Source organism: Cataglyphis hispanica, chromosome 2 (genome assembly GCF_021464435.1).
Source record: "Cataglyphis hispanica isolate Lineage 1 chromosome 2, ULB_Chis1_1.0, whole genome shotgun sequence".
Classification (NCBI taxonomy): domain Eukaryota; kingdom Metazoa; phylum Arthropoda; class Insecta; order Hymenoptera; family Formicidae; genus Cataglyphis; species Cataglyphis hispanica.
The window spans coordinates 8,228,048-8,244,494 of NC_065955.1; the positions used below are offsets into that span (position 1 = coordinate 8,228,048).

General features: G+C 28.6%; 3 protein-coding genes across 5 annotated transcripts; 1 reads left to right on the forward strand and 2 right to left on the reverse strand.

Moving 5' to 3' along the window:
* The first annotated feature begins 2,331 nt into the window (after nt 1–2,331).
* Nucleotides 2,332–6,029, forward strand: LOC126858807 (acyl-CoA-binding protein homolog). Of its 2 annotated transcripts, none has more exons than XM_050609405.1 (3): nt 2,332–2,478; nt 5,146–5,260; nt 5,522–6,029. In XM_050609405.1, exons 1-3 carry the CDS (start codon nt 2,464–2,466, stop codon nt 5,653–5,655), a joined length of 264 nt encoding a protein of 87 aa, XP_050465362.1. In that variant the 5' UTR covers nt 2,332–2,463; the 3' UTR covers nt 5,656–6,029. The 2 variants fall into 2 exon arrangements, with proteins under 2 accessions (XP_050465362.1, XP_050465361.1); XM_050609404.1 differs by lacking the exon at nt 2,332–2,478 and adding an exon at nt 4,227–4,364.
* A 492-nt stretch (nt 6,030–6,521) lies between these two features.
* Nucleotides 6,522–12,880, reverse strand: LOC126858762 (cationic amino acid transporter 2). Of its 2 annotated transcripts, none has more exons than XM_050609303.1 (11): nt 12,464–12,880; nt 10,721–10,964; nt 9,336–9,620; nt 9,037–9,141; nt 8,349–8,727; nt 8,047–8,186; nt 7,881–7,983; nt 7,531–7,679; nt 7,285–7,451; nt 6,815–6,923; nt 6,522–6,733 (listed from the first exon to the last, which is right to left on the reverse strand). In XM_050609303.1, the coding sequence occupies exons 2-11, from the start codon at nt 10,953–10,955 to the stop codon at nt 6,612–6,614; spliced, it is 1,794 nt and encodes a 597-aa protein (XP_050465260.1). In that variant the 5' UTR covers nt 10,956–10,964; nt 12,464–12,880; the 3' UTR covers nt 6,522–6,611. The 2 variants fall into 2 exon arrangements, with proteins under 2 accessions (XP_050465260.1, XP_050465259.1); XM_050609302.1 differs by lacking the exon at nt 12,464–12,880 and adding an exon at nt 11,372–11,514.
* A 231-nt stretch (nt 12,881–13,111) lies between these two features.
* Nucleotides 13,112–14,554, reverse strand: LOC126858801 (prostate stem cell antigen). The gene is made up of 4 exons (XM_050609397.1): nt 14,395–14,554; nt 14,208–14,327; nt 13,656–13,834; nt 13,112–13,577 (listed from the first exon to the last, which is right to left on the reverse strand). The coding sequence occupies exons 1-4, from the start codon at nt 14,450–14,452 to the stop codon at nt 13,494–13,496; spliced, it is 441 nt and encodes a 146-aa protein (XP_050465354.1). The 5' UTR covers nt 14,453–14,554; the 3' UTR covers nt 13,112–13,493.
* Between the last annotated feature and the right edge of the window lie 1,893 nt (nt 14,555–16,447).

The window sequence follows — 16,447 nt, forward strand, 5'->3', positions numbered from 1 at the left end:
AAGATAAATTGAACTTTATCTATTTAAAAACTGGGTACTCTAATCTGGTCAGCACCTGTACGCATATTTTCGTTAGTATCAATTAATAATTTCCTACATTGAAAAAATATCAATGAAATTTCTCGTTGCTGTTTATATAGATTTACAAAGTTTGAAATCTTTGGCTTTTATTAGTTTTGTATGTATATATTAATGTAATTTGATGTTAAAACGCGTATTATTTAATTGCTTGCATAAATTAATTGTATATATATATATATATATATGTTATTTAAAGCACATAATCTTTAATTATATTATTAATTATATTAATTATATTAAATATTTAAATATGTATATTTATTGGATATTTAATATATATTCAATAAATATATTTATTATATATATTATACTATATATTTATGCAAATGCAATTATATTTTTTAAATATTTCTTTGATATTTATGTCGGTCTTGTAGCAATGTATCATATATGTATCATTTTGTAGTAAAGAAACAAGGAAATTGTGTATAGCTTTAACAGCATGTTCAACACCTTTGAAAGTTTGGCAGAAAGTTTCCGCATTCTTTTTCCATGGATTTCTCCGTTTTGTTTTCTCCTCTAGTTTTCATAATCAAGTTTTATCTCCTGTGTGCCACGCAACGTGACAATTCCTTTGTGTATTATGCGCTTGCCGCAACATTTTATAATTAGTATAAGCATTATAAATTTTAAGATTAAAATTATTTTTATAAATTAATAAAAAAACAGCTAATTAAATAGATAATATGCAACGTTAGATTGAAACATAATTCTGGACATAGTATACCTAATTATTGCTACAATTCAATCGCACTGATGAAAAATATTGCAATTGCGACATAACTGCGTGATCGTTTGAAGAAGGAAAGAAATCACTTGTATAATAGTTGTTTATTAGCAAAATTTTTTGCTTATCGATTAGAATACAATAACATATTATGTAAACATGATAATTATATGGATTAAAATTGCTATATAAGAAATATTTTTTTGCGATATTTTTTTACAATCAAATAACAATTAAAATAATTATCAGCATAAACGCTCATACAAAATAATTCAGTCATAATATTTTTTTAATGGTGTTGTTTATTCATGTAAATATTGAAAAAAATATTTATGCGACTTGCGCAACGAATAAAATTCATTGCGAAAATCATTTTATCGTATAGAATTGCAAGGACTGTTTGTAATAGTCTCATAAACAGAATTGATCGTGTTTCTTGTAAAGCGTCGTGAGCGCATATATGTATACATACAGGTGTGCACGTAAGATAGTGGTAAAACCATGTGCGTCAGAGGTAACCAAGAATTCCTACATTCCTGCGCAGGTGAGTCTGGGATGCTGATGTGGCACATTGGCCCCGTTCGCTTTTCGCCGAACATACAGCGTGTGCGAAAATCGGCGAAATTATTATTTAGGTTTTTTCGCGTGCAAAATAATGCACGATGAAATATAATACATTCACTATCAATTTATCAGTTGCAGAAAAAAAATGAAATATAAACAAAACAGATAATAAAAGCGTTTATAATTTAATAGTTGCTAATTATTGTGTTATGCAATTTTTTTTAATTTATTGGAAATAAGTAAAAAACTGCAATCTTTAATCATTATATTGTGTATTAATTATAAATTCATATGTATGGCATATCATTTTATGTAAATACAATCTAAGGCACGTATTTGCTATCCACGCATTTTTTCTGCGTCACAAAAAATTCTTAAATATTCTTCTAAATTGAATGTAGGTATTTCTCTAGTCGCAAGTTTATCATACATGCAATCATTATATCGCTTGCATACATTCTTAGATTACTTTAGTTAGCTTGCTCGTCCGTTATCACGTAATAGCTAATTTGGCAGTTAATTTGAGAAACAACTTAAATTGCAATTATGCCTCTGTTTCTTTTTTAATTACATGATTAAATTGCATCAAATCAAATAAAAACTTATTTTTTTAAAGACAATAAGACAGAATGCAATTATTGTAATATATATTTCAAACATAAATATATCATTCTTTTGTTTTTTTTAACTGCTTAAGTTACACATAATTATACACATAATTATCTTTTAAAATAAATTCTTATCTATTTATTACATATAATTTTTATTTTATTTTATCTCGATGTTTACATTTATTGTTAGACTCCTTTAAAAAAATATTTATATATATTTAATTTACAAGAAAGAAAAAGAGAGAGGGAAAGAGAGAGAGAGAGAGAGAAATCAGAATCATTTGCGAATATATGTATTGTATAATGTGTGTAATGTATTCGCGGTAACTTAGAAGTATCGAAATCACTTCTAGATGCGCGCATTCCCCACCTAGTTCATGCTAGAGCAATAAACTCTAAACGATCAGGAAACGTGGAATCATGCTTGCTATGTACTGCCAGTAGACTATCAGCTCGTATTCGAAGCGGATTCACATCGAAATGTCGCTCGATCAGGTATCGTGTTTTATTTATAACAGCTAAATAAAAGGATTAATCTACAGAAATTTATTTTGCAAAATTAATTTCTACAGAATCAATTAATCTACAAATAATCATGGATTATCTGAATGTATCATAATGTTTTAAAAAAGGTATTTAATTTTGTTAGAAGAATTAAAGTATAAACAGAATAATATAAAATAGAAAGAGATTATTAATCAATTTCCAATTTTGAAGATTAAAATTTACGAATTTGTGAAGTAAAAAAGAGACGATTTCTAAGGTTTAATTCTTCTAATTTATTTAATTTGTTACACATACAGTATTTTTTATTAACATATAAAATAACTGTTCAACGTTATTCAGCGTTGATTTTTTCGACCTGTTACACTGAGACAAAAAAGTTGTTGATTTGACTAAATGTGTTCAACTGATTATTATTTTTTTAATTGAAATATTTAAGTATTTAAATCAAATACGTCATGTTAAATTTAATATGTCGTATTTAACTTAAATACTTAAATATTTCAATTAAAGAAACAATAATCACATTTACATGAACACATTTAATCAAATCAACAACTTTTTTTTCTCAGTGTACATAAAGTTTGCAAGGTCGCGGAAATATTTTATAGTTTTTGTAGAATATCATTTTCTCTAACGGAGTTTTTTACGGTTGATCTTAGAACCGTTACACGGTATTGCATATTTATTTAAGTACTCTAGATCTGTACCAAACTAATTTTTATTTTCATATCCTTTCTAAAGTTCCAAGTTAAAGTTAACAAAAGTACTGAAAAAAAGTATATTTAAATTATATATAACTGGAAATATAAAATATATTATTTAGAAAAATTAAGAAATATATAAATAGAGAATAAATTGTTTTTAAATTAATTTCAAATTTTATCAAGTTTATAATACAAAAAAAATTCTAACAAAAATATTAATTTAATTTATGGAAAATTTTGCAAATTGTGCAAATTATAATTCTTCCCGATATCTTCATTTAGAAGAAATTGATGCAAAATTGGGAATATTCACAAATAAGGGTTTGGGATGCTGATGTATATTATATAAATAGATGTTATAGCTACAAAAAAAAATAATATACGAATACATGACAGATATTTTGTGTACTCAGCAAATCGTATCATTCAATTTCGTTTCATAATAACTTCGTGCGTACATACTATATCATATATCATGTGTTGTGGTTTTTATATAGATAAGAAATTTTTTTTATTTTTATTAAATAAAAAAGGGCATTGATTACTCTCTTATTTATAGTTTGTCGCACTCATCAGATATTTACAAATAATATAATATTATTTCAATTAAAACAACATAACTTTTTATAAAAGTATCTGTTGTTTTATAATTTATTAATAATTAAAAATGTTAAAATGATTATTTATGATTTTAGTTTTTGGATCATTAAATATTGATATAAATATTTATATTATATATTTACATTATATATATTATACACATTATATGATCAAAATTATTACACGTCTATTTTATTTCATCAAATCGTGTCAATCTACAATATCTTCAATTTTTATTTTGTCTTGTATTTTTTCTTTAACTGTAAGAACAGTAAACAAATGTATTACGATGCATTAGTTTTCCTTAGGCAATGTTTATTGTTACAACACTATTACAAAATTGTAATGAAAAACACTCGTGAAATAATTATACATATATATGTGCATAAATCAAAAATGTTAATGTTTAGAAAAAAAAGAGGTTTATATCATTCGACTCTGGCTCGCGCGATGAATTTCACGAGGTGGGGATAAACGTTTTTAAGTTGTGGATACATTCGATCATTGGTCACAAAGTACAGTGCTTACAAAGAAATCAGACGTTTTATTATAAGGATGTCTCTCGATCAGGTAATGCAAATATCTCTTTTTTTGTTTCTGCTCTGCTTATCGCAACAGACGTATCTCGACTTTTGCATTTTTACCGTTTTGCATCAATTTTTTCGGAAGTACATTATAGGCAAGTCAATATATCGATAAATTAATTTTAAAGCGGAAATAAGCGGCGAAAATCGGTCAACGACATAGCATACTAATTTCGTTGGTCTCATATTGCGATCGTGCACAATATTATCATATGCATTTCTCCGAAGAGAAATTTGGGGCACTTGATAAATCATTATTTAATCGAAAATGAACTCGTCTGAGGAAAGTTTGGAAGTTATGGTGTGATGGCAAGAAATTTTAAAATTGAGTTCACATTCATTGACTTGAGTGTGAAAATTTTTCAGTATTACTTACAGATTTGTGTGTTCTTCCTCTTTCTTTTTAAAAAATTTATAATTAAGAATTTTAAACTAGCACATATAATATTTAAATTCATAATTTTAAATATAAGATTTTGATTTGTGATTTTGAAATTTGTTAACCGTTTCAAAAACCTTTTTCTTTTAAGATTTTAACGCAAAGTCATCTACTGACTCAAAGGTCACTATTACGACATCTTTTGAGATTATCCATATTTATAAACAGACATAATACGTCGTTGAAATATAAATTAGTGTGCTTAATAATCGTATTTTTTTAATAAATAAAATTTATGTAATATTTTTTTTTTAATAAATTAGAAATTAATGGAATATTTCAAAATTTTTGAATATTATGAAATAATGAGATTGTATTTTTCTTTTAGCAATTTGAAGCAGCTGCTGCAGCTATAAAGGAGCTTACAATACGTCCTACTAATGAGGAGCTTTTGGAACTTTACGCTTTATTTAAACAAGCTACAATTGGCGATAATAATACATGTAAGTTCCTATCAAAATAAATTTCAAAAATTTGATATAAGATATTTAATTTCGCGCATATATTGTACGTGTTTGACATAATATTATATAAAAATTTTATTATATTTGTGAGCGTTAAATTGTTATAAAATATATCAGAAATTATACGTTACATATATATGGAAATAATTATTTATTTATTTAATCAATTTAATCTTATTAAGCCGTATATAAAAAATTAATTATATTATTATATTATATAGTAATATCACAATTTTTCAGCTAAACCTGGTATGCTGGATTTGAAAGGAAAAGCAAAGTGGGATGCCTGGAATAAGAAAAAAGACACTTCGCAAGAAATAGCGAAGCAAACGTACATCGATTATGTCAATCAATTGCTCGAAAAATATAAATAAATTTATCCGTCTTCTGGGTAGTTGTGTTCCTGTCATAGTTATAAGCCAAATACATTCTCATGTATATGATACAGGCCTCATTCGTCTAGACGTTAACATAAATGCTGAAAACTTTGATGATCAAAGTTGGAACAAAAATTATTTATATATATACATCATATATATATATATATGTATATATATATATATATATATGTATATATATATATATGTATATATATATATATATATATATATATATATACATAAAATATATATATTTATAAATATATACTTTTGAGTACACAGACACACTTATTCTTATAGTGCTTTCCTCAATATACCAAGCATCAATGAAAACAATGTAGATACAAAATAAAAATATAATCATGTTACTTTTATCGTTGTTCATTTTATGTTATTTTTTTATAAATTGCAACTAGTATGACAATAAACAATTTATTGTATAAAATATTTCTATTTTATTTTATTTAAACGTATAAAACATTTCTATATGCTACATAATTAATGTTCATGTATGGAATATATTTTTATTTTACTGAGATAGCTTTCTGCAATACTAAATTAATTCTTTATATACATGATATTATGATTTTCTTTCTGTTATAAATTTTATTTATTTTACTTATCAGTATATTCTACTATTTGATTATTTTCATTTTTTTTACTTTGATTATTGATACATATGTTTTACATATGTTTTATATCTCTGATAAAATTTTACTGATATATTGATAATGAGATGTATAGTATATGTATAGTGAAATGATATTTTTGTGATTAATATAAAAAAAGCTAACATTAATTTACTTTGAAATCATATCGCACCAGAGAGTTAATACTTTGCAGGTATTTTAAATGTAACATTATGTTACTTTAAAAGCGTTTATCTCATTGGCAAACTCTATTAATTAATAAATTAAAATAAAACAAGATATTATTGCAAGAAACTTTTTTCATGTGGCATGAGAAAAGTCAGCGTCTTTCCATGAATTATCGTTATCGCTTGATCTCGCTGGCAACTTTAATTGTCGAATTTTACTGTGCCGCACGCCGTACACAAAATATATACCCAAACCTGCGGTAAAACACGTAATATAATTAGATACATTCAATACACTAAGAAATTCATTCATTTATCTCCCTGTAATATACTTACCAACTACCATCCACACAGCAAATCGTACCCATGTCATTTTATCCAACATCGTCATAAGATAAATGTTGATAAGTATACTGATCGCCGGCAAGAATGGTACTAACGGCACCTAATGTAATAAGCATGTAATGATTGCTTAATGAATGTTATGGTCCCATAATAATATTTGCTATTTAACTATTAATTCGTAATATTATCCCCCTCCATATATTAATATAAAAAATGTTGAAAAACATTGATAATATTATTAATTAAGATACGACAATTTTTGAGATAAGATAAGATTAATCTTATTAATTTGAAACTTTGATATATTCATAAATAATATTCAATAACATTGAAAATATAAAAGACATGCACGGCTCTAGATATTGACGTAGCGGATTAATATGTATGATGAAAAATATTAATACAATATTAACATAAAAATCATATGGGTATAAGAAATAGATATAAAAAATATATCATACCGAAAATGTGAGTTTCTTGCCGGAAACCGGTTGGAAATAAATGAAACAGAGAGTAAGCACGAGTGCGCCAGATAAAACAGTGAGTGGTACTATGAAAGTTGGTTTTCCATCATTGATTTCGGTTATATACATTGATAACAAAATAGCGATTCCAAAACAAAGAACGACTGCAAAAGAATTTAGAGAGTAGTGTGCATTAGATATTTTAAGGTATAATAAAATCTATAAAAATACAACGAATCTTACTGTAACAAAATACGAGAGAGGTAACGATCTGCGCCGTAAGTTTCGTGGAATGATTTAATTTGTTCGCGTTCACCAGTTGTTTCATAACAAATATAAAAGTCCTTGGATCACGATCGCCTTTCTTCTCGTATGCATCGCTTTCTTCGTATCTACAAAAAAAAGGTTTTAATTATTTTTGTTAATCAGTGAAAGAGTATAATCTAATTCCTATGCTGGCTAATCTAATTATTATGCTGGTCAATTTACTTCAATTTTAGTTTAATTAATATTTTATCAATTTTCAGTTTTAATTCATGAAAAATCAGTTAAACTCTGAACGTGAAATTAGCCGAATTGTTGTGATTTCTCACCGTAAAATAAGTACGCAAGAAGCCACAATCGAATATGCCAGCAGCGTGCCGATGCTCATCATATTGACTAATTGCGTGAGTTCAAATATCGCCGCTAAAATGCCTGTAATAATTAAACAATTATATCATTTGGTTGATCATATGAAGATAAGATATATGGACGAACCTGTAAGAAGCCCGGCGGAAAGCGTGCCCATGATCGGAGTCTGGAATCGTGAGCTTACTTTGCCCATCCACTTAAAGATTAATCCGTCTGAAGCCATGGCGTAGATCACTCGCGGTAGCGGAAACATCGCGCCTAAGAGACTGAAATAATTGATATATTTAAAATATTTATAGATATCTTTAAAATATTTTAATAATATATGTCTTATTTCTAGTTTCTTTAGAATAGCGTATGTACGATCAATATGCGAGATACATTTTCCTCATTCACTTTTTAATTTAAAGTGTAACAAAGGGCAACACCTGGCACATAGTCCGCAAATCGCTCCGATTGACACGAGCCACTTAGCCCATTCCCACCCTATCGTTTTGAACAAATGGGGAAACGGTGCTTCAGGATCCTGCTCATAGTACGGTAACACAGTGGTGAGTACTACCGAGACGCCAAAGTACGCCAAGAAGACGATCGTCAGAGACGCGACAATCGCTATGGGGATGGATCGTTGTGGATATTTGGCCTCTTCCCCCGTAGTGGCCACGCAATCGAAGCCGATGAATCCGTAAAAGCACGTGGCTGCGCCACTAATGACGCCTGATATGCCATAAGGCATGAATCCGCCGGTTCCAAATTTGCAATCCGTCTCGGTGCACTTGGTCTCCGTTTTCCAATTGCTAATATTAGCTATAAATTATTGCAAATTTTATACATTTTTGTCTATCATTATATATAGTTTAACTTATGAGTTGTATAACAATTTTTCAACCGTTTTATAATACAATATATTAGTATTTTGTTATTTCATTAACATTATTAAATAATACTATGCAGTTATTCGTGCGTTAAGCTACAAATTATTATCGAAAAATATCGCCAGCCTTGTGTGTAAAGTAATCTATAGAGATAATACGTAATTAGTTCTACTTATTATTATTAGCTCAACAATTTTCCAAGACATATAGAAAGAAAAAATAAATTTAAAAGAGCGCTTACCTTTAAAAGAACCGGCAATTATGACGAAAAGTACGACAGAGAGATTCACCAACGTGAAAAAATTGTTTGCTAGCGAAGATTCCTTGGCTCCAAAAGCAAGCGCGACTACGAAAAAAATTGCAAATTGCTTCAGCCATTTTTATTATTGCTATGCGATTGCATAACAAATTGGCAAATTAATAATAGAGATTGTTGAGAAATACGCATTTGAATTATAAGAGGGGACCTCAGGGCTATTTCGCTGATAAAATACACATTTAATTGGATCGATTGGAGATTTAAGAGTGTTTTCTTATCACCTGAGAATAGCAGGGTAATGCCAAACGCGAAAAAGTCTGGATACGACGATAGATGATTAATGTCGATATGCGCCGCCGACTCAAAGGCATTCCTCATGCTATTGTTGAAAAGCGCGTCGACATACGTGCTGAGACCGCGTACCACGCTAGCAGAACCGATGACGTACTCCAATATTAACGTCCAGCCGATGAGAAATGCTACAAATTCACCCATTGTGACATAGCTGTAAACGTATGCGGATCCGGCACGCGGCACTCGTGCACCGAATTCGGCATAACAGAGTCCTAGGAAGAAAAAAGAACGAGTGCATTTAATAGAAACACAAATAATTTAAATAGTAAATACATTGCAAAAGAATAGAAAACGTAGCTCTATTTGTTTTAAAAAATAAATCCAATTTTTTATGAATGAATATTAAAAGCCGATATATGAGCATCGTTTTGAGTCAAGTAAATTTCCTTTCTCTGTTTTTATTATGCATGATAATGTTAACTATAATTTAATCATAATATATTTGATTGATAAAAAATTTTTTTTATTGTATTTATAAAAAAATATAGAATATCGAAGACAAAATTACAACTGGTATTAGTAATTATTAGCAACTAGCTATTATGTTACCATTTTCGTAACATATTCTTCTATCTTTATGTAGAAAAAACTTTTACAAAAAATCGGACTTTATATAAACTTTATATAAAAAAAATTTTATGCATTACTTTTGCATTAAAAAAAATGTAATATAATTCAAATTATGTTTAATTTAATATGAGACTATGAATTGTTCAAACTCTTTGTTTTTTTATACCGATATTTTTTGATAATATATTTAATAAAAGAGATTATATAATTAGATACACGTTTTCTTTAAAAATAAGCTTATGTCAAATTGTATAATAAAATATAACTTTTATTAAAATGATATGTACATACGACATAATTATTTGTCGAATATACGAAATGATTAAATACCAAACTTATCTTAAGATTATCGATTATTTCGTTAAATGGAATATTTTTTTTCCCAAGAATCCTTAAACTAGACGTGTTAATAAATTTATCTCTGTCTTGCAAAGCAAAATGCTGGGCTATTTTTCTGCGTATCATTTTCTGCGAAGATTGCATCATTTCAAGCGCCGGGATTGAGGTTTGCTTAGACAGCAATGGGCGTGGAAATAAGATCGGAAGATAGACACGCTTATTATTTATTCAATATTTAATCTCTTCTCTGCGAGATCCTTTCCCTTATCAAAGTTCTTAAGAAAGGAATAAAGAAATATTCGATATGCTATAATAATTAGATGATTTATAATAGGAGGGAAAAAAATCGATAAAGTTCGTCGAATGGACCCCTTATCACCGTCGAGACGATATAAGTGCATACCTGCGAACATCGATGCTATCGCGGCGATAGCAAATGAAATGACCACGGCAGGACCAGCGGTGGATCTTGCAACAGTTCCTGCGAGAACATATACACCTACTCCCAGAGTAGAGCCAATTCCTAAGGCTGTGAGATCGAGAGTCGACAAAACTCTCGCCAGTTTAGAGTCTTGAGTAATGTCCACTACCTTTTTACGACTAAACACTTTGTACACATCACGGAGTTTCCACTTCATGTTATACAACTGAAAAAAGAATGTGCAATTAGTAATTTAAACAGACACCAGTAATATTTATAAGTTGATTGCTGGAGATGAGATTCTTTGGAATTTTATAATCTTTTCGATAAAATAAAAGGAAATATTAAAATTCACATTATTCACTCTCATTGTAATAATTGGCACGCTTTGAAATAACCGTATTATATAAATAGCTGCACTTATTTAACAAAATATAAATTATTTCCACGAAAAACCACGAACTGTTAATAAGTAATACAAAAAAAAACCTCCTTATATTCTTAATTCTAATTTATTTATATTATTCCAAATAAATACGTTCTCGCTTCGAGAATCGATATTTTTGTAAATGTGTAATATTGTAATATTGATCGGGATAATTCGCGAGACAAATTGCGTAATTGACGACTTACCATGACGAGTTTTGTTAAAGCACAATCCATCTTTTTGCAAGGAAAATATGAGAACGTTCACAAAATGAATTCTATGAAACTGTCCGTCGAACAGTTCGCGCGCGACTAAAGAGACCTAATTAAAGAACTTATATATATAAATCACGTGGCGACGTGCCGCACGTCGGGGCGCCTACTCAATTGGTCGAATTGTCTCGTTACTAGTACAGAACGGCAGCATTATCTCTACAAGTAAAGCAACTGCTTATTGCGAATAAACGCAAATATCTCTTTCTTCACTTCACTTAAACGTTTTCAAGAATCGAATTAAACGCTCCCTAATCTCGATTGGATCCATTCAAATGATTAATATATTTAGATTTTAGTTAAGATAGTATTGGATTTTTAAGCAATTCGATTTATTAAAAATCTGATCGCCGAATGTTAATTAGAAGGTTTAGCCGCAAATTATTTTACTTAATTATTATAAGATATAAAGTTGAAAAAAGATCTGATATCGAGAATGAAATCTCATCAACAATGTTTCTCATAACTTTTTCATTGTCTGACATTGAAAATGATAACTATTATCTTAAAAAAAGTTTCTATTAAGTCGTGAGTGCGATGCGTTATATAAATATCAGATTATTGTGATGAGCATTAACGAAGAAGATAAGGACAGATATACATATCTATTGTGAAGTTTACGCACGCTAAGCAGACTTTATCCTAAATTTGCTAACACATTATTCATTTTTTAATGTGTCTTTGTTCCATGTATCTTTTAAGTATAACACACATATAAAGTTTATATTGTTGTACGCATAGTAATACTACAAGTCTCTTAATTTTAAAAAGTTCATAATACAAAACACCTTTTCATCACAAAATATTTTTCTTAAACTTATTTTAAACCATCTATAATTCACAATAAAATAGAAATCAGAAATTTATTTTTTATTTTATAGGCCGCATAATATTTTAATACTATAATATGTTTAATATTATAATACATATTTTCTGTATCCTAAAATCGCAACGGTAAATTTTATTCTAAATTATAGATCGTCTAAAATAAGCTTAATATGTGATAACATTCATGGTAATACGTACTTATTTGACCGGATCAAAGTGATTCTCTCAGCTGTACGCGAAACCGCTTCCCTGCAATTACTGCAATCGCACCTGAACATCACTCTCAAATATACTGAGAATGTACGGGGTGACGCGACGATCTTGAAATTGTTTTGACGTATGTAATAACTACTCTCTTTATTTTGCTTATCTTTCCGCAGATACTGATTATCCTCTACACATGATAATACGATCAATCATAAAGCAGACACGTCGATATTTTCTTGAGTTCAGCGTCCTCTATTTATTCGTGTATATATTTCGCTTATATGAGTTTTGCTAAATTGTAAAAACAAAAGATTACCCAAATTGATAAGAGTGAATACAATTTCAATATCAGTATATTACTTCTCAATTTCAATATCAGTTGCTACTTCTAAATTTTTATTTCTATAAGATTAAACACTTAGTTGTTAGCTATAAATATAATTTTATTGAAAAATGGACGGATCCTGTATTATGTATATATAACAAATAATATTTGTTAAAAAATGCATAAATTTTTTTACACACACACACACACACACACACACACACATATATATAGACATATATATATATATATATATATATATATATATATATATATATATATAGTATATTATATTATATAACAAATGGAACATATTGTTCCAAATGGACGGATTATATATCTTACAATACAATTAAGAACACATAGAGATTTAAACTTGATAAACATATTTGTGGAATAATTAACTACTATAAAGCCTTTACATTTGGGTGAGTAATTTACATGAATCTAAACATTATTATAAATCTATTATTACAAAACATAATATTCTGAGACAAAGCTGTACATTATAAAAAAAATCATATTTTTGAAACATAATGCATTCAAACATATTAGAAAAATATAAAACTATCTTGTATGTGTAATATTCATTATCGTAAAAAAGAGATTTTATATATTCAGTCTGCAATACTGAGATTAATTTTTTGTCAGCTGACTAAAACGTCAACCCTAATCATTTCTGCAGGATCAATGTCATTAAAACCTTGATGCGCCTAACAACAAGATCAGAGTTGTTATAGCAAATATTCCATAATGTAGTTTTGTTTTGTTTCCACCAGACTGAAATAAGTATAAAGTATATTTAGTTATATTATATATTGTTTCAAATTACTATAATCACAGAAGGACAATACTTACAATAACATAATAGTTACACCTGTCACCTTGACAGCAAGAAGAACACTTCCAATCCTGGTACCAGAGGTGAATACAATCGGGCATGGTGCTTCGTTGCAATCTTTCGCATTCCTTTTTAGTGGCGCATCTTTTAGATACATAAAACTGTTTTTTGGCACCCTGAGTCCAATATGGAGTACCTATAATAAATATCAAACTTGTCATATTACAATATTATTATATATGTAAAAATTCAATATCATACACATTATATCACATATTATATTCAAAAATAATTCTTTAACTTGGCTATTCTCTTGATTAAAAACTTACAAATAAAAATAAAATACTCATATTGTTTGTTATTCTTCACATTGCTATTTAAAGTATCAATATTAATATTTCAATTAATTAAATACTTATTTATTGATTTCAATAAAAAATTAAATAATTTGTTGAAAATAATCAATAGTAATTGATTTAAATTAAAAGACACAAATGAAAAACATTGAGCGACAACGCACATAACCTCAAAAAAAGACTGCGTGTAGAGAGTATAGACAATGAACTTACTGCCCCACTTAATCTCCGTAAGGCAAGAATCCTGTCCCTGTTCGCAAGTTTTAATAGTATTGAGACACTTATCCCGATTACCGTCCTGATCCGTGCAAACGTAGCATTCCAGGGCGTGGCCTGTGATAAAGATCATAGAGAATAACAAAGAGGGAGAAAATGGAGTGATCGAAATTTTATCACTTACCGAACGACACGCACGAGATAACGAGTAGCACGAAATGATATTTCGTGAAATTCGGCATTTCGGAGAACCGAATAGCGCGATTTATATATTGTGGAGCAACGAACGACTCACGATGTCACGATCCGCCACTTTGAACACAGCTGACAGATCTTCGAATCAGTGACGGATTATCGCAGAGGAGCATAAAGAGACCTGTTTCAGGATTTTTGCTGAGAACACGCAATTTAAAAATATTTGTTGTCATTTTATGTAATAGTTTATTAATTATTAAAAAATACTCAAATATAATATTTAATTATTTTGAAATTTTTTTACTTCTGAATTTTTAATAGTATATTAAACGGAAAGCTGATTTGTGAGAGATTTAAACGTAAGGTGATTAAATATTTTATCCCGCCACTGTTGGAAGTTGTCATAGCATATAAAATATATAGATGGAGTCTATTCTATGATAAGGATGAGAATCTGTGGTAAGGAAGAGTACCAACAATTCAATGTGTATATCAGTTCGAAATATTACCTATCAATTACAAATATATATATATATATATATATATATATATATATATATATATATATATATATATATCAAATATAGATAGAGTTTTATCTTTTTTTTTTCTTAAGATATAAAACTTGCGCATGGGTTTTCGAGCGTCGGCCATTTTACTCTTCTTATACACACACTTATAATATATATAATATTATCCATTAGACGCACATATCATCTTGGTAGGAACCTTATAATTCTATTAATCTTTTTCTCTCTAATAATAATCCGCATAAAAATCTGTTGTAAGTCGCGTTGGAGTGACGTACAAATATTAAAAAAAATAAATACAAAATTGAAGACAGATTGAGATTTTTTATATTAATAGCTTATAATGAAAAAAATTATAAATTGCGTTTTATCTTCTTATTTAATTTGAAAAATTAAGAATAATGCTGCCTTGTACAACTTACATTAAAATAAATTTTTATTCTTTCTGCAAAATGACTACGTACATATATTGTTTTGCTGTTATATTACGTGGTATATAAGTTCTTGTACAAACATTCACGTTAAGAGGAGCGATAAATTTCTGGTAAGAACGAATACCTGTGGCAAAATATCTTAAAGTAAGAGATAATCTCTCTGGCGGGATACTTTTTCAAAGATAAATATTTTATTTTATAATTAAAAATGCAATTTTATGAAGAAATTCCCCAAAGTATTAGCGTTCATTCTCAGACATCTATTCACGTCTACTTTTTTAAATAATATTTGATAATGCTTAGTTTTTTAATTTCGAAATATCTGCGAAATTTATTTGGATCTTCAAAATTTAACAAAAAGATTGGGATGTACACTTTATTCTTACCTCTACATTATCATGACTTTACTCACAATCTTGGCTTCTTGAATCGCTAGATCTCTTCTATCAAAAACAATAAACATAAAGCAGCAATTTTTTTTGCTTTTTCAAATTTTGCACATTGAGAGGAATACTTTCTTTTCGTTAATATTGATATTGTATATTCCCTTTAATTTGTTTAATGCAATTAATTGACGGCAAACATTGGCAAATATGATTTATCGATTAGATTCGATAGTCGTGGTCGGTTTGATTATGAATTACATTTTATTTTTATAGGGTCAATGACAGTCGTTTCTCACGTCCAAGCGTCCAAGCTCACATCGGGCGGCATCGTGCACCTAATTGGTTGTTGTCTGTGGTTTGGATTTTCGATATTCTCGATTCTCGATCGTCTTTGAGTCAGTTCGATCCTAGCGAATCGCGTATAACTATTATCGAACGTCTGACGCGCTTTCAAAAACAACGTCGAAATGATGCACCTTGCAGGAATATTCTTGCTGATTTGCCTGCACGTTACGGGTAAGAGAATATAAAATCATTTAATTTGAGAAACTGACCGAAAGAACGAAGGGGAGTGATGTGTATACAACACACGTTCAACAAAAAAAAAAAATTTTGCTTTCGTAGCCGCGGTACATTATATTTTTTGCGAAATGATACATGTAGTCGGATATGTATGTTGGAGAAAAAATGAG